This window comes from Esox lucius, chromosome 16 (assembly GCF_011004845.1).
Source record: "Esox lucius isolate fEsoLuc1 chromosome 16, fEsoLuc1.pri, whole genome shotgun sequence".
Lineage (NCBI taxonomy): Eukaryota > Metazoa > Chordata > Actinopteri > Esociformes > Esocidae > Esox > Esox lucius.
In genome coordinates this window covers 22,248,578-22,273,213 of record NC_047584.1, presented here as the reverse complement: position 1 = coordinate 22,273,213, position 24,636 = coordinate 22,248,578, and the positions used below count along the sequence as shown (strand labels likewise).

Below are 24,636 nucleotides of genomic sequence, written 5' to 3'. Positions count from 1 at the left end.
TTGGAAGATTTTCTTACTATATTTTAAAGTTTAAACATTGTTGGTATACTTTTACTATAACAGACTGTAAAACATTTTTGCTGTTTTTAATCTTTTTGCAGGAGCTCCACTGTCAATTGTGAAGATGCTGGAGAACATTGAGGTGCCTGAGACCTACTCTGGGGAGTTTGAGGTTGAATTGTCTCGAGAGGATGCTGAAGGTACATGGTACTTCAATAACAAGGAAATTACTACCAGCAGCAAATATGTCACTTCCTCCCGTCGTGGACGCCATACCTTGTCTGTCAAAGATGTCAAGAAGGAAGATCAGGGAAAATATACATTCAAAATTGCTGACCTGCAGACCAGTGCTTCCCTTAAGATGAAACGTGGGTACCTTCATTGTTAATATGATTAGCTATCATGCAAAACAATTTCTCTTACACTTGGTATTTTATTTGTAACAAACTGTTTTTTTCCAGTGCGCCCTGTGACACTAATGCAAGGCCTCACTGATCTGACGATCTGTGAGGGTGACATTGCTCAGTTAGAAGTGCGATTCTCTCAGGAAAACGTTGAGGGAACATGGATGAAGAACGGCCAAGCCATCTCTGCTACAGATCGAATACACATTGTTATCGACAAACTGGTCCACAAGCTCCTTGTTGAAAATGTGAGCCGTGAAGACGCTGGAACATACTCTTTTGTTGTACCAGCTCAAGATATCTCCACCTCTGGGAAGTTGAACGTTCAAAGTAAGCAATTTGTGTGTTTGTGTCAGATTAATATAATGCTATATAGAGGTCATCAGTTATTTAAAATATTTCTCTTTTTTTTACAGCAATTGATATTTTGATCCCACTCACTGATGTAACTGCAGTAGAGGGTACAAAGGTTGTCATGGAGGCTAAAATCTCTGCTGCTGATGTTACCTCCGTGAAGTGGTTCCACAATGACAAGATTTTGATGTCCAGTGAAAGAATCCAGATGATTGCAAAGGGATCCAAACAGCGGCTGGTGTTCCACAGAGCCTTTGCCTCAGATGAGGGAACCTACAAGCTATGTGTTGGAAAAGTTGACTGTAGCTGTAAACTGACCATTGAAAGTATGTTCTTTTTTATTAAATGTTTTGACTTTTCCAGCTTTATTTAGACCTGGTTTATGTAGAGCCTATTTAACATATTTTCTGGTTTTTACAGAAATTCATATTGTTAAGCATATGGAGGATCAAGTTTGCACTGAGACCCAGAATATAACATTTAAAGTTGAGGTTTCCCATCCTGGCATTGCTGCTGTTTGGACCTTTAAGAACCAACAACTCAAAGCTGGACCGAAGTATAGGATCGAGGCCAGGGGCAAAAATCACAGCCTGACAGTCATTAATACCATGAAGGATGAAGAGGGGCAGTACACATTTGCTGCTGGTGAACAGACATCCAGTGCTAAGATTACTGTGTCAGGTATGTATAACGTCAGACTTACCACCTTTTTTGAAAATGTATTGATGTATTTTATCTGTCTAAATGTGGTCTGCTGAGTTATAACTGATATTTTCCAGCTTATAAGTCCACATTTCAGTTCCATTTCACTTTTTTGGCTGTTTAAGTAGCTATGTATCACTCAGTAATTTTTCCATCTTGCCAGGTGGTGCCATAAACAGACCACTCCAGGACTTGACCGTTGCTGAATCTCAGACGGCTGAACTGGAGTGTGAAGTGGCTAACCCAACTGCTGAGGGCAAGTGGCTGAAGGATGGAAAACATGTGGAGTTCAGTGATAATGTCAAACATGTGGAAGATGGAGCTGTCCGACGTCTTGTTATTGTCATTACTAGACCCCAGGACATTGGTGAATACACCTACCAAGTTGCAAACTCGAAGACCACAGCCAACCTGAAAGTTGAGGGTAGGTGTTACATTCTGAGCTGGCATTTGTTTTAGGTTTTTACTGGTTGATGTGTGACTGTTTAATGCTTGCTATATTACTGCTATTGTGTAATATATATATATATATATAATATATGTATTTTTTTTTATAGCTGTGAAAGTCAAGAAGACCCTTAAGAACCAAACTGTGACTGAGACACAGGAGGCTGTGTTCAGTCTGGAGCTTAGCCACAAGAATGTGAAGGGATCACAATGGATTAAAAATGGTGTAGAAATACAACCCAGTGAGAAATATGAAATTACAGTTGATGGCATGGTCCACAACTTGAAGATTAAGAACTGTGACACACGTGATGAATCAGTTTATGGCTTCAAACTTGGAAAGCTATCTGCCAATGCCAGACTGAATGTGGAGAGTAAGTGAATATTTTAACAAATCGATGTACTGTATGCTGTACTTAGCCTTTGGTGTTTCTAATTCATGTATCTCTTTTCAGCAATAAAGATTGTAAAGAAGCCAAAAGATGTGACTTCACTGTTGGATGCCACTGCTTCTTTTGAGCTGAGTTTGTCTCATGACGATATCCCTATCAAATGGATGTTCAATAACAAGGAGATTAAACCGAGTGAAAATGTCAAAATTATGTCTGAAAGGAAAGCACACAAGCTGATCATCCAGAATGTGATGACTGACAACCAAGGAGAGTATACTGCTCTGGTTGGAAACCTACAATGCAGTGCATCTTTATATGTTGAAGGTTGGTAATGAGTTTTTAGACTAGAGCACTAGACACATGATTGCTCAGATGCCCACTTTTACTTATGTTAATTCAACATGATTTTTCCAGCTCTTCGTGTCACAAAACCCATGAAGAACATTGAAGTCCCGGAGACTCAGGTGGCCACATTTGAATGTGAAGTTTCCCATTTCAATATCCCATCCACCTGGCTGAAAAATGGCGTGGAGATCGAAATGAGTGAAAAGTTCAGGATTGTTGTTCAAGGCAAACTTCACCAGCTCAAGATCATGAACACCAGCAGAGAAGACTCTGCAGAATACACCTTTGTCTGTGGAAATGACAGAGTCTCTGCCACTTTGACCGTCAACAGTGAGTTTGCTTTGCATTATCAGTGAAGCAATCCATAGTCTTACTTTCAGAATTTATTGTAACATTTTCTTTTTTCCATAGCCATTTTGATCACTGACATGCTGAAAGACCTCAATGCACAGGAGAAAGACACCATCACGTTTGAGGTGAATGTCAACTACGAGGGCATCACCTACAAATGGCTCAAAAATGGTGTTGAGATTCGCTCCAGTGACAGATGCCAGATACGTACCAAACAGCTCACTCACTCGCTTACTATCCGGAATGTTCATTTTGGTGATGGTGCAGAATACCAGTTTGTGGCTGGTTCAGCTGCATCGTCTGCTAAGCTTTTTGTTGATGGTAAGTTATTGTTATAATTACTCCTACATTTTCTGGTAGTTTCCTTGTTTAGTCCACATTGATCTTATTTCCCTATTTGATTTCTAGCTCGTGTTATTGAATTCACCAAGCATATCAAAGATATCAAGATCACAGAGAAAAAGAGGGCCACTTTTGAATGTGAGATCTCTGAGCCTAATGTTCCGGTGATGTGGATGAAAGATGGACAGGAGCTGGAAATATCAGAAAGGTGAGTCTCATTACCAGGCAGTCAACCTGATGAAGATACTGTTAAGTATCAAAGAAAACCATCACCATTTATTAACATGTTTAACTATTCTCTATCTATCTCCATTTCCTTTACAGATACATTGTATCCACCGAGAAATCTATACACCGCCTGATGATCCAGTCAGTCCGCATGTCTGATGCCGGAGAATATTCTGTAGTCGCGGGTTCAAGTGTATCTAAAGCTAAACTCACCGTAGAGGGTAAAGATGTCCGTATTACAGAACCTGCTGAGAAGAAAATGACGGTGAATATAAATTTGACACATTTCTTTACAGACCAACCAACCCTTATTGATAATTTTAAACATTATTCATATCATTATTAATTTTTAGGTTGTTGAAAAACAACGAACAACGTTTGAGTTCGAAGTCAACGAGGATGACATTGAAGGTCGCTGGCTGAAGAATGGCGTGGAGATCCAGTTTTCTGTTGAGCAGAGGTTTAGCTACGTTTGCATTAGAAAGCTTCATCGTCTCACCATCACTGAGACATACAGAAGTGATGCTGGAGAATACACCTTCATTGCTGGCAGAAACAGGAGTGTTGTGACACTTCAAGTCAACAGTAAGCCAAACGTCATGGTATTAGTTTATAGGTATATTTTGTTGAAATTACACCACAATTTCTTCAAATTAAAATCTTGACCAGTTCCAGTGAATCGATAAGTGGTTCCACACATTTGACTGGTACTGTACACATAGAAGTTACATTGTATCATGCATCATGCCATTTTTAACGACTGCATTAAGAGTAATGATGACAGTGGGCCTTCCTCAGTTTCATCTTTCCTTGTTAAAGGTTTACTCTGTTTTTATTTTTTATTTAGTTCCTGAGCCACCTCAGATCATCCGCCAGATGCAGCCTTTGTCTGTGGAGTCTGGCAAACCTGCTCGATTCTCTGTGGAAGTGACTGGCATCCCCCAGCCTCAGGTCTTGTGGTACAAAGATTCTCTGGCTCTGTCCCCTGGTTTCAAGTGCAAGTTCCTTAGTGAAGGAAACGAGTACACTCTGCTTCTCATTGAAGTGTTTCCAGAGGACGCAGCAGTCTACAAGTGTGAGGCCAAGAATGAAGCTGGTGTTGCCACCAGTTCAGCTTCCCTGGATGTTGAAGGTAAACACATTGACATCCTGTTAATGTAATTCCTTACACTATGGTTAGCTATTTATTTTTGTCATCATTACACAGAAACATTAGAACAATTCTGATATAACAGAAGACAAACATTTTTTTTACAGTATGCCATTTTGACTAGTGCCGTGCATTCCAAATATTATTTTTTAATGTATCATTTGAAGAGGGTTTAGATTATATTAGTACGTCACAACATATTTCCTCACAAATTAAAAATTAACCCTGGACGTTTTATTTTCTCTTTCAGTTTTAGAAGTAGTTTCTCCTGACACTGGAACTCCCCTCTCCCCACCAACCATCATTTCACCAATCAGCAACATCTCAACCACTGAAGGACAGTCGGCCAGATTCCAGTGTAAAGTTACTGGAGAAGGTGCTTTGCATTTTACCTTTTTCTCTTTTTTTTTTCAATGTTTGATTTTATTAATTTTTTACAGTTGGGTGAGAACATGTGAGCAACAACCCAGGGAACTATTAAAGTTTCATCATGTTGGATCCGGGGTTTGATCTAGCGACCATTTGGTTACTGGTGAAATACTGGTCAGATGCTCTAACCGCTAGGCTAAACGCTAAACTACACATTCACTGAAGTAACTTTCTGTAATTGATTTAAGAATTGTAATGGGTATTTTATTAATGTGATGTTTTAAACAGAGACCTTGATCAGACATGGCTAATTTGTCAGACAATTGTAACATAATTTTACTTAATTTTCTGTTTGTATTCATATGTGAAGAACATTATTATTATTATTATTATTATTATCATTATTGATGAATAAAGAAAACTAACCTTTTTTAACCAATACATTTTTTCATTAATAGCTCTTCAGATGTCCTGGTACCGTGGTGAGAAGGAAATTAAGCAGTCAGACTTCTTCAGGATGTCTACATTTGATGACACTTTTCAGCTAGAGATCACCAGGGTGTACCCCGAGGATGAAGGGGAATATACCTGTGTTGCCAGAAACCAGGGAGGAATGGTCACATGTTCTGCACATTTGAAACTGATGGGTGAGTTTCTGTCTGAAACCGCTATTGAATTATTTGAATGTTGTTTCCATGTTAAGCTTACAATGCATATGTTAGGCTCATGTTGTCACACGTTCAATATATATTATGACTATTTTGTGTCATTTTAAACAAATATGTACTTTTTTCTCTAAATAGCCTACATGACTAGAAATGTATCCATATGGATATGTATACATTTGCCCATTCTATAAAAATGCTAATACTTAATTACTTGGACATGCTTCTTTTCAGGGCAAATACAAACTATGGATATTACATCCGATTCTCAAAAGCATATCTCATCCAGTCTTTCAACAACCTTGTCAAGTGTAAAGAAGAAGCAACTTGCACAAAAGCCCACTTTTATTCACCCAATAGTCAGCTGTGTAGTTCAGCATGGTGAAGTGGCCAGGTTTCATGCTTGTGTGTCGAGCATGCCAAAACCAGAGATAAGCTGGTATCATAACCAGCAGCCAATTAAGCCGACCAAAGATATTGTCTTTCATTTCGATGAGATGACAAACACTGCCACGCTAATAATAGTTGATGCTTTCTCTGAGCATGCTGGACAATATACTTGCAAAGCAACCAATAGTGCTGGAGAGGCGGTGTGCACAGCTATCCTTGCCGTAACCAAAGAAAAAGGTAACTTGTTATTTACCCTAAATTAGCCTGATTTGACCACACCGTATAATTAACCATCTATTAATTTTCACAAATGTCCTTTCTCCAATCGACACCTCATAATAACCAAAAGACTCTACAATTTCTTGAAAGCAACCTTTGTGGCCTATATTAGTGTTTACTAATCTCACAGTTTTTACTCACAATTTAAAATAGAATGATACGAATATGTGACAGTCAATGATTTACTTTTACAAAAACCTAGATAATGATATAAATATGGTATGAGGCTTGAGTAGAAAACGTTCTCCGCTTCTCATTATAGTCAGCTGTCTAACTTAGCCATGTTTGTTTGCTCCCTTATACTGTCAATGTCAAAACATGTTGAAATGTAATAAGCATGCAATAAACATATTGAAATGTTTTAGATTTGGTGACGAATCAAACATGCTGAGCAACACCTGACATAGTAGCATTTCAGCAAAGCACAGGATGTTTCCTGTCATTTTTTGTAAAAGTGACAGAATATATAATGTAATATAATCATTGTAACAAGTAGACTTCAGGGAAAGCTAGTGTAACTTTCTTGGAGTGTACAGTAAATGGTAACTTTGCGATTAAACCACCACTCTGGAAGTGAGAATATTAACATCGTATTGCAGTTTCCGATAGTTGTTTATAATTGTTGTGATGATCAGTAGGAAGATCATGGCTTTTTTACCATTGACCTGACCCATAGGGACACTAAAGGCTGACCATGAAATTGCTACTATGTCAAGATTTCTTCAACACAAAAATGTTTACAGTAAACAGTTGTGAGCATCATTATTTACATTGCAAAATGTGAATTACATTTATTTTTGTGCTTCACACCAATCCAAACTACGTACTGTACATTTTTTGTGTTAATTCTTTGTACAAACATTTATGTATATGATCATATTTATTATGAAATCAGAAATACATAGTCTATTTGCCTATATGCATTTTTTTATAGCTGTATATTTTAAGTTCAATTATTCTTCTGAGAAGGATGTAGTCCTTATATGCTTACATATTGTTTTAAGTAGAGTAAATCATCATACAGTAGGTACTTTAGTGTGTCAAAGCTGTGGCCTGGAAGACAATGTTAGACTATAGATGAAGTATAGAATTGTGGTGCTCATGTTTATTTCCGTTCTTTTTTTAATATATATTTCGGACAACTGTGCTTTTATGGATAGAGAAACTGGGAAGTACAGAGAGGGTGCTGAAATATTTGTGGGACAGATTTACCTTAGAATTCTAGACTACCTGAGAACACAAAGCTTTTCTTTAAATAATTTCTTTACCTGATCCTTTGACCTTTGAAATGCTCAGCGTGATCATGTGGGGATCATACACTGTGCCGATTTGGTTCAAAGGGTTATTTCTACACCATAGTCTGTAAAAATCATCAAGAAAGAGGGAAATCACAATTTTGAATATATTGGCCCTTTATTTTCTTTAGAACTAGACAATCACATACAGAGTAGATGAAACTGTCAATATCACCATCTTCATTGATTTTAATCCAACACATTTTTATTTCCTTAACAGTAGCCGAGGTGAGGGAAAAGATTGAAACAGCCATTGAGCAAGAAGTCAAAGGTAAGACAAATGTATTCTCTTAATTACGGAAATGTACTTAGACAATTCCTTTGTTGAATGTTGCTGAGCATATTGATAAGTGATTTCCGAATGTTTATACTGCATGCAAGCTGACAAAATGTTTTCATTGGAAAATGTTAATTTGATGTATTCTTCAATCTCACCATAATGTTATGACCTTTTATTATGTTATTGGTTGATTTACAGCAAGCAATGATGAATAAAACTGCTTGCTTTTAGATTTATTTTTGTCAAAAATTAGTTTGTCATATGTCAAAATTATTCTTTACGCATGACTGTTCTTACTGGATTGTAATGGATTCCCAAAAAGGTGCAGGATGTGTATCTTTTAAAGTTTCCAGACCACAGGAAATTATCCTTTAAAAGATATGGGAATAGCCACATCTTTTAATTGCTCCTTAAAGTTTCTTGCATCTGGAACTCTCTTTACTGCAAATATTTCTTAGACTGGCTTGCAGATAGTGGTATGTGATTAATTGTTGTTTGCTTTTTATATAACATGATTATACCTGTAAACTATATTAGTTCGAATAAACGCCTTCTCATACAATTCTAGAGCTGCTTTTACAAGTTTTTCTTATTTGTATTGGAGCCTTGTTTCTCATTAAATGTTTTTGAATAATTTGCCATCACTCGAAGGATTAGAAAGGGCGTTTATTCATCTTTCTGCAAGTCAGGTAAGGAATATTTAGCTCATGCAAACACTAAGGAAAGCAAAAGCAAGCTTATTTCAGAAAACAGATCAGGTTATTTTGGAAATAATTATGCTTTTTAAGAAATTTATGTTGTGAAGAAATGTCCACAGAAGAAGGAACAAAACATCCAGCAATTTTCGTGTCAGAATCTTTTAAAACGAATCAAGTCTTGCGTTTATTCGAACAAATATGGTGAGTGAAATTGTTCTTTTATGGCTTTGTGACATGCTGCATGACCTTAATATTTCCATTAATATTCATTTAAAAATATATATTTTTATCTATTGCAGAGAGAATTGGATTAAATGGTGTTTGTCTTTTCTTTTTCAGAGTTATTTCATAATGAAAGTGAATTCCCAGAGAGAAGAAGACAGAAGCACAGAAGCATTTCAGACACAGAGGGGGACTTGAAACAATCCAACAATACATCAATCAAATGGAATGGGACTGATAAAATTAAGCCATCTTTTACAAAAAAGCTGAGCTTCCAGAATGTAATTGAAGGGGATCCAGCTGAATTAAGATGTAGACTGATAGCTTTCCCAACCCCAACCATAATATGGTGTCATAACAATAGACCGATTCAGAAAGAACGCCGTCGAAGAATACGTACAGAAAGCACTATGCACATGCACGTGACCAGTTTAGTAATTGAAAGTATAAAAGATGATGACTCTGGTTGCTACAGAGTAATGGCAATTAACACAGAGGGTTCTGCAGAGTCCATAGCATCACTTCTGGTGTCCATGAGGGCAGAAGAAAATGCTAATTATGTAAGCCATCTTAGAAGGTCAACTAGAACCCATGGAAGCTTAGATTCATTGGTTGATCAAAAAAAGGATAGAAAGTTCAGGGTTGAGCTGAGATGTGTTGGATCTCCATTTGATAAAAAGTCCAAACCTAGGGGCAGATCCAGATCTAAAAATGCACCTGTGCGCACTGTGTACTTCAGAAGCTTATCACCAACAAGAGGGAAAGATAAAGAAAAAAATCTAACTGAAACAGCATCTGAACGAGCACGCTCTCCACCTTCTATCTTTAGTGGACAAAGTTTCAGTAGGTCAGAAAAGTTTAACGACAGATACAGTGATATCTTTTGTGACAGAAATACTGGGAGATTCAGTGACAAGTTCAGTGACAGGTGCAGTGATAGATACAGCGACAGATTCAGTGACACAGAAAGCCTCCACGGAGAGGTGAAAGCAAAACTTGGCCTTTTACAAAGTGCAGTTAAACAGAAAAAGAGACTGTCTATGTCCACAATGTCATCTGAGTGTGACTTGGAGTCAAATGCAAGTGAACCCAGCTACGCAGATTATGTTGATCGATTAAGGGTCAAGAAGCCTTCCTCCTTGCCAGGAGATTTGCAGCATGCTCGCCCTATTGAAAGAAACGAAAAAGTGTCTGCTGAATTATCTGGTAGGTTTGACAGAATTCCCACACATAGTGCTGATTCGAGCCAGCCTCGTGTGAGGCATTCATTTGAACCTCAGTCTCGGTCTAGGGCAATTCAGTTGTTGAAAGGTGAATTACCAGAGGAACAGAAAGAAAAGGACTCTGTTATACAGATGGATAAAAAGGTTGTTACACTAGGGAAACCCAAAGATGAGGTAGGATTTGAACACAGCATGGATAAGAACTCAGAAAATCAAGGTGCTTACTACATAGGCAATCAAGGTAAGGACTATTTAGATCAAACTCAGTTCTCAGGTGACTTAAAGACAAAGATAGGGGGTGCATTTGTTTTAGCTTGTGCTGAAAAGAGATCTCCACACATGAATGCACAAAGATCTCCAAACGCTGCTCCAGTAGATGAATTTTCCACATCCAGTCCTATCAAAGCGCTGAAGGAGACATTGTCCATGACTGTTCCAAAAGAGGATACTGTGAAGAGCACAGAAGAACAATTTGAACGTCAACCCAGCTCTGCAGAAAACCGCTATGAGAACATAGAGAGTGAATGTGAAGATAAACTTTTAGCCTTACGAATTAGAAAATGGCAAAAGGGAATGAAGATGGGGCAAGAAGAACCATTTGAGCTAGAAATAGACCATTCAAAAACAGGGGATTCATCATACATGCAATCTGAAAAATGTATTTATGGTGAGGAGGGTGGGAGCAAAATGGCTACAAATGCTGTGAAGGTCAGTGAGGATAAATCCCTTGAAAATATTAATGGATTGAAGATTGAATCTAAACAGAATCTTCCCATTTCCCCAAAAGGGAGTCAAAGAAATATTTACGGTGGGGAGGCAATACACTTCCAACATTTGCCCTGTTCTTCAAAAGAAACTGATGCAGATAGTAGTGAGACAAAAACTTTGGAAGAGCACCATATATCCCTGGAAAAGGTCAGTTTGTCCAGGAAAAACAATGTCCCTTTCCAGAAAGTTCCCCTTTCCCATACAACAGAGAGTGCCATTCAAAGTAAAACAGATGATCATCATTTATCCAAAGAGAATATTCATGCATTGATGACTGACAGTGCAGAGAATGTGTTGCATTCCCAAACAACAGACAGGTATGTCATTGAGAAAACCACTGAACAGTACATTTCAACCAGAGAAGAGCGACAGCATTTATCTCAGGGACAGCTCCCTATATCCTGTGAATATATTTGTGGATTGACGAGTGAATCTGAAAATACCTTTCCCAGTTCACAAAGAGAGAAGTGTGCCATTGAAAAGAAAACACAGGAAGAATCTCATTCATCCAGTGAAGAGCGGCACTTTTCCAGGGAAAATACTTCTGGGTTGAAGAGTGAAACTGACCAGAATTCATTCCGTTTACCAACAGAGATTCCTGGCAGTCCGCGAAAAAAACAAGGGCAGCGCCATCTTTCATCTCGGGAAGAGATCCACTTATCACAGGAAAATATTAATGAATTAAAGAGTGAATCTGATACTTTCAGGAGTGAAGAAGAGGCTCTTGCACATCGAATCATGAAATGGCAGCAAGACGTCTTGACTGAGCAGGAAAAAGCAGTAACACTGGATTCTGATTGGGTTGGTGATGAGTACTTACCTTGTATAGGTAGAAAAAGTGATGCAGAGAGCGCTAATATTGCGTTAACCCCTCACACGGAAGCAGATTTAGCAACAACAAGAAAGGCTTCCCCAGCAAAGACAGATTATGAAACATTTCTGACAGAGGATGTGCCTCATGATTTCAGAGATGAGAGAAGGTCCTCACCAGAAAACATAGTAAAAGAACATGTCATTACTGAGGCTATTATACCTCTTGAATACAAACATGACAGGTCTTCCCCAGAGAAGACGAGACACGAAATGTTTCTTACCGAAGATGTCCCTTCTGAATACAGAGATGCAAGAAGAAAGTCTCCTGCAAAGAAAACAAAGGAAATGCTTCTGCATGATGATACAACCCATGAAGGGCCAAGAGGGTCTTCACAAGAAAAAATTATAAAGGAAGGTTTCCCAAGTCAGCATGACTACCCAGATGAAAGAAGGTATTTTTCAAACAGAACGTCAAAGGAAATGTCCCAGAGAGAGGATTTCCATCATGATTTCAAAAAGGATAGTTTCCAAAAGCCCCCTCCTCCACAAATGATTATTGATGAAACAAGGCTGCAGACTGAAAGTGAGTATTTTGTGAGTGAAAAGGAAGCTTTAGCTCAGCGCATCTTAAAATGGCAAGAAGATGTTCTCACCGAACAAGAAGAAGCTGTTGAATTAGAGTCCAGCTGGGCTTTAGCTGAACATTCCGAAACCCCAAATAAGACTGCCAGTGGACTTCATGAATGTTCTTCAAATCAACCTGTGAAAGAACAATCACCTGGGATACAATACTCACCAGAAATAGAATGCTCAACTGGGAAAGATGGCTTTCCTCTAAAAGAGCGCTATTCTGCGAAAGAATGTTCACATGTGAAAGATAAATATTTCACTGATAAGCATTTATCTCAAGTGGATTGGGCTATGTCTCAAGTTCCACTACAATGTAATAAGAGGACTGATAGCAAGGAACAGGATGCCAGTAAAGATCTTTCTTATCAACCAGTTTCTAATCGCATTGACAAGTTTCATCAAATGTCACTTCAGTCTCACTTACCTGAGACAGAGTCCTCACCTGGAAGACAACTTTCACTTGGAAGAGAAAGTTCATCTGGAAGAGAAGGCTCACCTAGAAGAGAGCCTGCAACTTTTAGACGACATTCACCAGGGAGAGGTTCTGCACCTGTGAGTGAACATTACATTGGTCAGCCTTGCTCTGAAAGTAAAGTTGGTGCAGAATGGGCTTCAATTTCAGAATCTGGCATAAGCCATTATGAAAATGAAAAGGTGACAACTGCAGAGAAGAGAAAAGAGAAAAGCGAAATGCTATCAAAAGATGGCAAACAGTCATATTCAGGAAAAGACCCTCACCCAATAGACATGAAACATAGAACGAAAGAAGTTGGTAAAACTTCAAAAACAACCCCACCTATCTTTGTGAGAGAAATATCATCCATGAAAGTAAAGAGGGGAGAGATGACAGACTTAAAATGTCGTTTCCGAGGAGACCCTCAACCAACTGTCACTTGGCTCAAAGATAATCAACTAATCGGTCAAAACCCAGACTATGATGTTCTCACCAAATTAAATGAATCAACACTAACCATCTACTATCCCACTATATATCATGAAGGAACATTTAGTTGTGTTATAACCAACACTTTCGGAAAGTCAACCTCCTCCGCCACACTACAAGTTACTGAGAGTGAGCCATTAAGACAATTACCATCAACAGTGGCCTCACATGAAGTAAAAATAACAACTGAGTATGAGATGGGTGAAAATCTTGACCAAATGGTTAATGAGGAACTTGAATCATACATTGATGTTGAAACAAATGAAAAAAGCTTGTTACAGGTGCCTCAGACTGTCTTACACAGACCTTGTGTGTCAGAATCTTCACAGTATTCTTCTCCTGTTGAGATCAGAATCACTGCTCCAACACCAGTCCCATTCGAAATGATTGAAAAAGACGCAGAGATGTCTGAGGACGATGGTAGTTCCCATCCTATGAAACACAAATTCACATTCACCTATGACCCAAATGATTCTGCACAGCTTGTCCGTGAATCTGAGAACATACCTACTTCAGAAGGCAAGTCTGCCACGGTTGAAATCAGTTATGATGAGTCCTGCCACCCTGCTGGGGCTATTACTAGAACCTCTGAGGGAACAGAAGCCATGGCTGATGAATGGGAGCAATATTTACTATCCAGAAATTCTGAAGATGTAATGCAGTCCCCTCTGAGGGATACTAGTGACATTACTGACCCAAAGTTGATTAATACTCTAAGCTCTAAGAATAATGTTTCAAAAGTATCTATGCCAGAGGCAGACATGGAAGGTGAGCACAAACTGCATATACTATCTGAATCTTCGAAAGACTTGAGCCAGATACCTCTGAGCCATACTAGTGGCATTGCTGACCAGGCGTTAATGCAGGAGATTGAAAAACCGGAAGGTTTCCACAGCCCTAAAGATAATGTTCCAAAAGTAACCAAAGCAAAGCAAAATGTTTCAAAAGAAGCACCTACTATTACTGGGTGTGGTCTGCAGTCATCTGCTGCAGTAGTCAATGTGTCACAAATTAAGATGGCATTTGAGGCAACTACATTATCAGAGGCACCTGAGTTAAGAGATACACAATCTTTTGAAGAAGTGAAAATGTCCACTGAGTCATATTTCCCTCAGGAGGATATCCCAGAGGTTGCAATCCATCCTGATCAGGATAATTTGTTCTATACTCATTTGGTGGAAGGAGCTCCACCGCCGCAAAAAGAAGGCAATATGTTAGATGAATGTACTGAAAAAGTGATTCCCAGTCTAAAGTCAATTTCCCCCACACGTGAGCCTAAGTTAGTCGTACTAGAAGGTGATGATAAACAGATTTTAACCAAAGCAAAGGCAGTCTCCTCCAAAGACGAAACAGAGGGTGGTCAAACCCTATCTACTACTCTGGCGGAAGAAAATGAAATCTCTATGATTTCTGGAAAAACTGTTGAGGATGTTGGCATAATTGAGACAAAGAGTGACTTAAAACTATTTGAACCCCTCTGCAACATAACAGAGATGCAGGAGTCACCAGAGCTTGTTAAACCTGAGACCGTGAAGGCAGTAAAGGCTAGTTATATCCCAGAAATTATGGGACCTGGTGTAATAGAAGAAAGTATTAAAGTGGACAGTAGAACTGCATTGGTCAACACTGGCGCAAGCTTTATTAATTTTGACAAATTCATGTCAAAGACCCCAGATGATGTTTCAGAGTCAGTCTGTGATAAGATTGTAAAGCCAAAACCATTTTCTCCAGATGTCCAGGAATTGGAAAGTGACTTTTCTGTTAGTGCTGGCATGATTGATATCAATGAAAAAATGTCTATACCTGAACAGTCAAATGGTCACACATATGTCCGTGATATTGGGCCACATAGTGAAATTGAAAGTGAACAAGCAGCAGAGGATAACAAGGAACAGGCTGTTGTTGGGAGTTGTGAGCCTTCTGTGGTTTCAGAATCAATGAGTGTCAAGCCTAAAGTCGATGATCATACAGATTACTTTACCACACAAGGTTCACAACAGCAAGCAGAGTTTAAAGCAGAACCTGCTGACCTAAATACAGCTGTCGGGCAAGGGGCTAGAGGTGTGATCTCACTTGAGGAAGAGCCAGTGACCTTCAGTGCTGTTTATGACTACTACAATCCACCAACTGAGTGGGGGAGACCCTTGTCACCAGAGTCTGAAATGTCTATTGAGTGTGGTAGTACATTTAGTGAGGAATTAACCGAAGTTGAGAGATTTTATACGCCAGCTTCTTCTACTGAAATTTCACAGTTCCCCAAATCTCCAGAATCTTTCCACACACCTGAAACTGAATCTCCAGAAGGTTACATGACCCCTAATGAGTATGCCTTCTCTTCTCTTGAACCTAAAATACCATCTACTGACTCCAGTGAGCGATTCTTTTCTCCCGATAAGTTCTTGAGGTCACCCGATGATGAGGGTATTGAGACAACACCCCCTGTGTTTAGCTTAGATGAAGGAAGATTCCTCTCAGAGCATGCCCTTGGCATTGGAGGACTGCAAGAAAAAGTGCAAGGAATCCCTCCGGCTTTCCTCAAACCTCTCACCAAAAGAAGAGTTTATGAACACCAATTATTATCATTTTATGCTGAGGTTTTTGGGTTGCCTTCACCTGAAGTGAAGTGGTTTAGAAATAAAACCCAACTTGTTGCAGATGAAAGGATTACAATGGACAGAGATGGTGACAATATTACACTTGTTATTCAAAACGTTACCAAAGCTGATGAAGGTGAATATATTTGCGAAGCTGTTAACTATGTAGGTGAGGCAAAAAGTGTTGCACTAGTTGTAGTTATTTCAAATGAGGCCAGATATATGCCCCCACCACCAGCAGTCACCCATCAGCATGTGATGGAGTTTGATGTTGAGGAGGACGATGACTCATCAAGGTCTACCTCACCTCAGGAGATTCTATTAGAGGTGGAGCTGGATGAAAATGAGGTTAAAGAGTTTGAGAGGCAGGTGAAGATAATTACCATCCCAGAATACACTGCTGACAATAAAAGTATGATAATCTCACTTGATGTTCTCCCGAGTATGTATGAAGAGAGTGGAGTGGACTTTGTAACGCAAGAAAGGGATGATTTGAAGATTGCTTTTGAGGTTACAGAAATGCCCCCGCGCTTTATAAACCCAATTTGTGATGTGGAAACCCCAGAGAATACAACTGTAATGTTTGAGTGTTCTCTAATGGGAATTCCGTCTCCCATAGTATCATGGTTTAAAGGTAACAAAAAGATACCACCTGATAACAAGAAATATTTGCACTCGTCTGATGGAGACAATCATTTTCTTAAAATTAAGAAAATTTGTGCATCTGATAGTGGAATATACACCTGCAGGGCAATCAATGTGGTTGGAGAAACTCTTTGCAGAGCATCCCTTCTTGTGTTGAATCCTAAAAGCTTTTTAGGGAAAACAAGGGGGAAAGAATTAACAGCTGTGTCTCTTGGTAGTGCTAAAGTTCAACCTCAAAAGTTTGACTTGGTTGTTGGGAATGAGTTTGATGGTGAGCAAGAATCAGAAATAGAGCTGGAATTTGAATTTGAGCAGGAAGCTGATGAATCACAAAAGGCTGTTAGACTTGTAGCTATGACTGACAATGAGATAAGTGAGCAGGGAGAGAAATATGTCAGTATCAATTTTGACGTTTTTGCAGAGCCTTCGAAAGATGACAAAATAGAATTCAAAGGGAAGTCATCCGAAATGTGTAGTTTCCAGTTTCACATTACTGAAACGCCACCAAAATGCATTATTCCTTTGACCAACGTCACTGCAGCTGTAGGAACTCCAGTAGTCCTCCAGTGTTTAGTTAATGGTAAACCTCATCCCACTGCCGAATGGTACAAAGATGGCAATCTAGTGAAAGACACTAGGTATATGATACAAGAGAAAGCATCTGGACATTTCAACTTGATCATAACAAATGTTACACAAAATGATGCTGGGGAGTACAAGTGTCATATCCGAAACACATCTGGGTGTACTGAAACAACTGCTTTGTTGAAAGTGTTCTAATCTCTTCATATAATTTGTTTTCATTTTGATCTGAAGTTTCTTTGAAAGTAAAAATGTATGATTATGTGGTACATTTAGGTATTTTGCTTATTTATTGTGTATAGTGTGTAATGACTTCAGAAATCAGAGTGACTATAAAAGGTATCATCAAGTTTGGTGTAGGGGAAAGTTTGCCTTTAAAAATAGTTTGAGATAAAGTTGTTCTTTTTTTAATTAACTGTGAATACATGTGTGAGAATGCGTAGCACCCATTTTTAATCAAAGCATAGTCACCCAAGGAATTAATTCATATTAGGCCCTAAGTAAGATATTGTATCAAAATGTCAGTGTATTATTTAATATTTTAAATATTTAATATTCTATAATATTTAACACTGAGACATTATTTATTTGATCATCAAGGGTATCTTACACCCAGATAAAGACTATTTCTGAACTAAAAAAGCATGCACAAATGAGAACTGGGTTGCCTCTTCCCAGTTAGTAGTGTTAAGACGTGCTTGTCAAATTATGTATGCATCCATGATAACTTCATTAGCATGATACTGTATCACTTACAAAATATTCCTTAGATAAAGAATTAATGATGTCAAGTAAAAAAAAAAAATTTGAATGAGTTTGTAATAATATAATAATAATAATCTTTTGATTCATGGGTTTGAAAACAATTTATTACACTACATGATCTAACCAAGATCATTCTAATATTGAATGCACTATTAGAGTGTTTATTTTTTCACTAGGACTGCAATAGAAAATACATACATTCTAAATATAGCCTTGGTGCTGACTGCAAAGTTTAATCACATTTCAAAAAATATTTCTCATTATATACATAATGTGCTGTAAATATGCTATGCATAAGAGGCAGTTGTATTTATGAATACTTTATGAATACATGAATACTGTATACTAGGGGTTTTAAAGTATTTACAGTTTGACTTATTTCAGTAAACAACTTTGACAATGTATTCAGCTGAAAATGAAGGTTTTAAAATTGCTGATTTATTTGTTTACCTCTATTTGTCTCTAACCGTGTTTATTGATATATAAATAAACAAGTGACATTCTGGTGTATTTAGTTTATGGTGTTGTGTTTTCTTTTAAAGGGATACTTTGGTAATTAGAGATTTCAGAATTTTTTTATGGTTATCCTTGCAGTTTGAAGGAATTTCCTCAGTATTCGCTGGTGCATAGAGCTGCATAAAGACCTCCAAAATTCAGTCTCAACAGTTTTGCCCATTTGCTCTCAGGCACCACAATCAGGTGGATACAACATTCTTTGCTATTATTAATAACATTTACACATAAAACATTGACTATTTTATCTTTTTAAATGATGCACCTAGTTTGGGAGGAGATAAAAGCTAGGTAGATTTGGCTATTACACACCAGGACCTTCTAGAATTAAATTCTAACCATATGCTATCTTCAACATACCTTCGAATTTCCTTCAAACACAGAAGTGGCAGCATCCACAAATGAGTCTGATTGGATTAGTGGACCAATTATCCAAAACCCCCAATTATGCCTAAAGTAATCTTTCCAGCACCCTTTAAGTCTTTGCAGCAAACACAGTTTCTCTTTTATGGACATTATTTTTCAATCTTACTCGTTATTCTTTACACAGAATATTCTAGCTCAACTGTGATGACTGTGGAAGAAGAACAAGAATCCTACACTACTGGCCTTCAGTTACCTCAAAAAACAAAAACACTTGAACTCAAGCCAGAGTCCAAACGCTATTCTAGTACTTTAGAGAAGAAAAAAGAAAAACCAATATTTTTGACTCAACTCTTGCCAGCAGCTGTGCATGTTGGGGAGACAGCTATATTTACTGTCACAGTTGCTGGCTTTCCAAAGCCCACTGTTCAGTGGTTTCATAATGGAAAACTAATTACTTTATCATCAATTTACAAATTGATTCAAGAAAATGATGAGTACACCTTAATAATATCTGAGGTTAAAGCAGAGTATGAAGGTGATTACACTTGTACAGCTAGCAATCGATTTGGGCAGACAACATGTAGTACTTACTTGGAGGTGAGGAAGAGAGCTATAACTACAGCTGAACAATGGGTGGAAAAAATGTTCAAAGCCACTGGCCAACCACCTAATTTCACAAGCCAAATCAAACCTATAAAATGCCAAGAGGGAGGTGAGGCTTACTTTAAGTATAAAGTAACTGGTGAACCAATACCAGATGTGCAATGGTATAAAAGTGATTGTCAAATTCATCCTGGTAAGTACTGCATTATTGTGAACAACCCAGATGGCTCTGGCTTCATCAACATGAAAGGTATCCAACAGCAGGACGGTGGTCTCTATACTTGTAAGGCTTCCAACCCATCTGGACATGCCTCCTGTAGTGCTGACCTAATTGTCTTCGAACAGACTGTCTCTGTTTCTCAGCAGAAGGAACACTTGGTTGTTCAAAAAGGCTATAAAATATCCATGACTACTGATCAAGCGACAGAGTCACGCTTATATGAGGTCAACCTTCCTGGTGAGGCTAGGTCCAGCGTTCAGGCAGGACATCAGATGGTGTACACCATTGGTACTGAGGACAGACAGGTTGTTTCAAGTGAGCAAGCAGAAACCATTAAAGAGTTGGATATCTCTGCCGCTACTGTTCAGAAAGAGAAAGTTACCCAGCAGGCTGCAGTTCTGCATTCACATGAGATACAAGAAAGAGTATCTGTAGGTGTTCCCCTTCCACCACAGGTTTCAGCAGTTCCTAAAAAACAACTTAAAACATCTGCCTTTCATACATCTGCAGTTCAGGAAAGTCCAAAACTCACAGAGCAGCACTGTGACCGTATCCAAAGCCCAGAGGTTGTAGAGCTCCAGTCTTCAAAAGTGAAGCATTCTAAGTTAATGTCTGCCACTACTGAGGAGATTACCACCTTGGCGAGTGTAAGCACAGAAATGTCAAGTCAAAGGAAAACAGATAAAATAAAGCCAACTGCTGAGCCAAGACATCTTGTCAGTAGTCATCTTGTTGAATCCCAACTGTCATTTTTAAAAGAACAATCACAAGAAATTCCCAAGCCACATGAGGAGAAAAGTTACAAAGTAAAAGAAGGTGTTAAAATATTGTACTCCGCTACGTCAGCTGAAAAACAGATTATCAATGAGGGACATACCACAGATGCGCCCTCTGCTGATTCTGCTCTACAGTCTTCAGTAAGAAAAGAATTGGTCAAACCTGTTCTAGCCTCAGTTTCTGATACTAAACAGACATTATCAAAAGAGACTCATTTTACCACACCGAGACCAGATGCAGAGAAGGCCCGCCTTTGTAAGGATTACATTATGAAATCTGCACTGACAGCTGAGGAGAAGCAGATGTTACAAGCTGAACACACAGAACCAGTTCAGTGTTTAGAAAGTGCTATTTCAATATTTTCTCATGTAGAAGGTGAACAGGTACTGCATTTGCAGATAATCAGAGATCAGGATGCTCTAACATCCGAAGAACCATTTACTTCTGAGAAACCAGCTGTTGAACAAGCAGGTGCCAGGAAAAGCCCTACTCTTTCACATACAGTAACCCATGATGAACAGAGATCTTTCATTTGTGAAGATACGACTGAGTTTGATGCCAAGAGAGAAACATTGACCGTTCAGCCACAAAAACAAGAACCTACCACATTACATCTTCAGGCTGTTCATCCAGTAGGCGCCTTAACCAAAGAAGGAATTATTACAATTGAAAAGCCAGACCAACAAACAGCAACACAGAAGAAAGAGAAAGCCAGAAAACATGCAACATGCTTGGAGGAGAAAAGAGAGTTGAGCGCAGATTATTCCAAAGATCTGGATGTGTCTGTGACTGGTGTTCAATCAGTGCTTAGAACAGAAACCAGACCTCAGAAAATTCTTCAGGTCACATCAGAGCCCATGCAGATATCTAAAGAAACACCATTTACTAGTAATATCAAAAAACAGCGAGCATTAATCCAAAAGGAAGATCGTTGGAACATTATGCAAGTTACAAGTGTTTCAGATCTTCAAGCGTTAGAGGAGGGACATTCTGAAACTTTGACAGCTGTTGACAAATGTACATGCAAAACAGAAATAGAACCTAAACTACCTTCTGAGCCCATACAAATAGAGGAGAAAGCGATTGCAACTGAGAGTAGCAAACTTCTGGAAGCTACTGATCAAGATTTTGCTATGCAGATACAGGAAGGACAGTCTGTTAGACAGTCAATAACGATGGATGAAAAACGTATATTAATCGGTGAAATGTCTCAACAAATAACCAAATCAGAGTCAACAACAGTTAGTCTGAAAACCCAGCCCAAAATGTCTGTTTTTGTTTCAGAGTCTGGTGAAAGTCGAACTCTTCCAAAGGAGCTCACATTTGTTATTCAGGTTCCAAAACCAACTAGTGTGGACATCAGACGTCAGTTAAAAGATATACTTTCAGCTGCTGTAGCTCTTGATCAGCCACTTATTCTAGCAGATGTTGTTGGAAGTTTAGAAGCTACTAATGTACAGGAAGTGAGGGTATGCAAGGAACCTAGACGTGCAATGTTCACATATCTTATCACAACACCAGGTGCTCCTATGGAAATAACACTTGCTTTCGAGGGTCAGTACCATCAGACTGCAGATCTTAGGACTGAGCTCCAAGCAGCCTTCTACTCAATTGTCTATAGTGAGAAGCACATTCTTACCTCCGAACAACCTAGTACAATGCAAATTGACAAGCCCCAAAGATTACAGGTTAGCAGTGCATCCTCAAAAGAAATGATGTCATCGGTTATGGAGACTGCCAAAGTAGTAGAAAGTGTGGTTGATGTCACGACACCGAAATCTCAGGCTGCTGCACAAATAACTGAATCTCCAACAAGACTTCAAAAATCAACATCTGAGAAATGTATCGTGGTTCATGAGTCCAAAGTAAGTCAGTCCAACTTGAGTGCTCAAGCTATTAAAGTTGCTACAGAATCACATGCTGACTTTGAACAGACAATAAAAGTGGTCAGACAGGAGGTGACTATAACAGATCATGAGAGAGATGTAGGAATGGCTGATATCACCACTGATATGCCAATAACATCTATTCCAACTGAGCAATCTTTAGATGTGCTCATCCAAAAAGAACATAGGGAGGAATTTATTTCAGAAGAGGTAAAACAATTGAAATCACAAGAAATTGTAAAATATCCCTATATTGAAAACTTGCTAGAGAATATTGCCACAGAGGAGCATTGTAATGTGACCTATACTGTGACAGTAAAGTACGCTACAAAAGCTAATTGGATTTTCAATGGACAAATAATTAAATCTGGCAAAGAGTTCAAGTGTTCCAAAGAACACGAGATATACACACTTACAATAATGGACATTATCAAGGAGAAGCATGAAGGAGAATATGTCTTTGAGGCTGTGAATGAAGCTGGAAAGACCACAACATCATCAAGACTCACAGTTATCTCTAAAGGTTGGCTAATGGGAATAGTTTTATTATCACTTGTCACCAAACACATTATATCATTTACAACTAACAATCATTCATTACATTTGGGTAATTTCATATTAAAAGGTTTTCTCATCTTGGGAAAAAGCTCGAACTATTTTCATATGGAATATATGTTTTGAAGTAATGTAAAATATTCATTCAAATTAAATTTTAGCATTCATTCACCATACTATCAGTTCACTACTAATACACCCGTGTATCACAAGCATTCCATTTAATTCTCTATGAAAATACGGTTTTATACGATCACTCATGAACTTCAGCATTTCACTCTTGGTTATGCTCTAGTGTGCACTGAAATTGTTCGGCATGCTTTCATGGGCAAAGTTGTCATGGTTCCATTCTTCATGGTCACTTTTCTCTTTTATTAATCATGAAGTCACATTCCTTCTTCCCTCTAACCATTCCACCATTTCTTCACAGTAACTCCTGGAATGCATTTCACCATATTGTTGCATTCCCCCATCCTGTTCCAGCTCTTTATCTGCTTGTAACCTTTCACATCATTACCTACCTGTGTGCTAATTTACTTTTCTTTTTGGTGCACATTATAGTGCCACCTGTTTTCAGGAGCAAAATTGTTCCCATTGAGATCAATGTTGGCAGCGGAGCCAAGTTCGAATGTGAAATTGAAGAGGCACCAAATGTAACCTTCAAATGGTACAAGTCTGGCACTTTGATCAAAGAGAGTGCAAATTGCCGCATCCTCAGTCGTCAGCTGACATCTTCATTGGAGTTCCTCAGCCCTGTTAAAGCTGACAGTGGTGAATACAGCTGCAAAGCTACAAACCAGCATGGCAGTGACTCCTGTTCCGCCAAACTGATTGTGACAGGTGAGTCCTCTGTTTACTTTAACATTATTGGTGCAACTGTATGTATGTTTCCTTTTGGGGTTGAATACAATACAGAGAATTGTAATGTGCAGTGGTTGTCTCAAACGTGGTTTATGGTATCCCTTTAAAATAGCCATTGATATCCTATTCCCTTTTTCATCTTTAATCACTTTTTATAGAGCTATACCCACCAGTATTTACAATAAAGCCTGAACCAATGACTTTATATGTGGGCAAACAAGCATCATTCCATTGTGTACTGACTGGCTCTTCGCCAATGAATGTTGTCTGGCACAAAGACAATATTGCTATCTCTTCGGGGGGAAACTATCACATATTGTCTGACAAGAACAAATATTCCCTACAAATCAAAAACCTTCAGCTGACCGATCAGGGTACTTACCTTTGCAAAGCATCAAACAGTGTTGGCACTGGAACATGCAGTTCAGTATTGAGGATTATCAACAAACCCAGTTTTGTAAAGACCTTTGAGACCTCAGTGTCTTTGGCTGTTGATAATACATTAAGGCTCGAAGGTCAAGTAGACGAAGACACTGGAGTGACCATCACCTGGATGAAGGATGGAAAAAAGCTTCATCAAACAATGGATTGTAAACATTCCTTTGAAGACAAGGTTATCATTCTTGAAATTACCAAGACAAAACTGAAAGATTCAGGGAAATATGTATGCACAGCTTCAAATGATGCTGGCAGTGCAACTTGTTCTATCACAGTGACGGTACAAGGTAAGGTCTTTAAGTTAACTTCCTGTCGTGTGTGTGCATATACTGTACAAATCTGCTAACAAGGAACTAATTGTGAATTTGCAGCCAATTGACTTCTCTTTGAAACAGTCACTAATGCTTTGCAGCTACTGTATATCTTCTCTGATCCAGTTTTTTTTTCTTCTTTTTTTGGTGGTTATGGATTTATTCTTGTTTGACAACACATTTGCTGTTTTGCAAATTATTACTTGTTTCAGAGCCTCCTATCTTTGTTA

At 38.5% G+C, this 24,636-nt stretch overlaps 1 protein-coding gene across 1 annotated transcript in view; it reads left to right on the top strand.

Annotated features, from left to right (window-relative positions):
• The window catches only part of ttn.2 (titin, tandem duplicate 2), a 177,628-nt gene that overhangs the window by 14,910 nt on the left and 138,082 nt on the right, over positions 1-24,636 (top strand). The window contains exons 25-41 of the mRNA XM_034286796.1: positions 102-368; positions 462-734; positions 821-1,084; positions 1,179-1,439; positions 1,624-1,884; positions 2,018-2,281; positions 2,363-2,623; positions 2,714-2,974; positions 3,056-3,316; positions 3,404-3,545; positions 3,662-3,830; positions 3,919-4,150; positions 4,413-4,697; positions 4,966-5,091; positions 5,543-5,731; positions 7,934-7,984; positions 23,358-23,636. Of these exons, the coding sequence (XP_034142687.1) occupies positions 102-368; positions 462-734; positions 821-1,084; positions 1,179-1,439; positions 1,624-1,884; positions 2,018-2,281; positions 2,363-2,623; positions 2,714-2,974; positions 3,056-3,316; positions 3,404-3,545; positions 3,662-3,830; positions 3,919-4,150; positions 4,413-4,697; positions 4,966-5,091; positions 5,543-5,731; positions 7,934-7,984; positions 23,358-23,636 (3,846 nt within the window). The remainder of the gene's footprint in view (positions 1-101; positions 369-461; positions 735-820; positions 1,085-1,178; positions 1,440-1,623; positions 1,885-2,017; positions 2,282-2,362; positions 2,624-2,713; positions 2,975-3,055; positions 3,317-3,403; positions 3,546-3,661; positions 3,831-3,918; positions 4,151-4,412; positions 4,698-4,965; positions 5,092-5,542; positions 5,732-7,933; positions 7,985-23,357; positions 23,637-24,636) is intronic.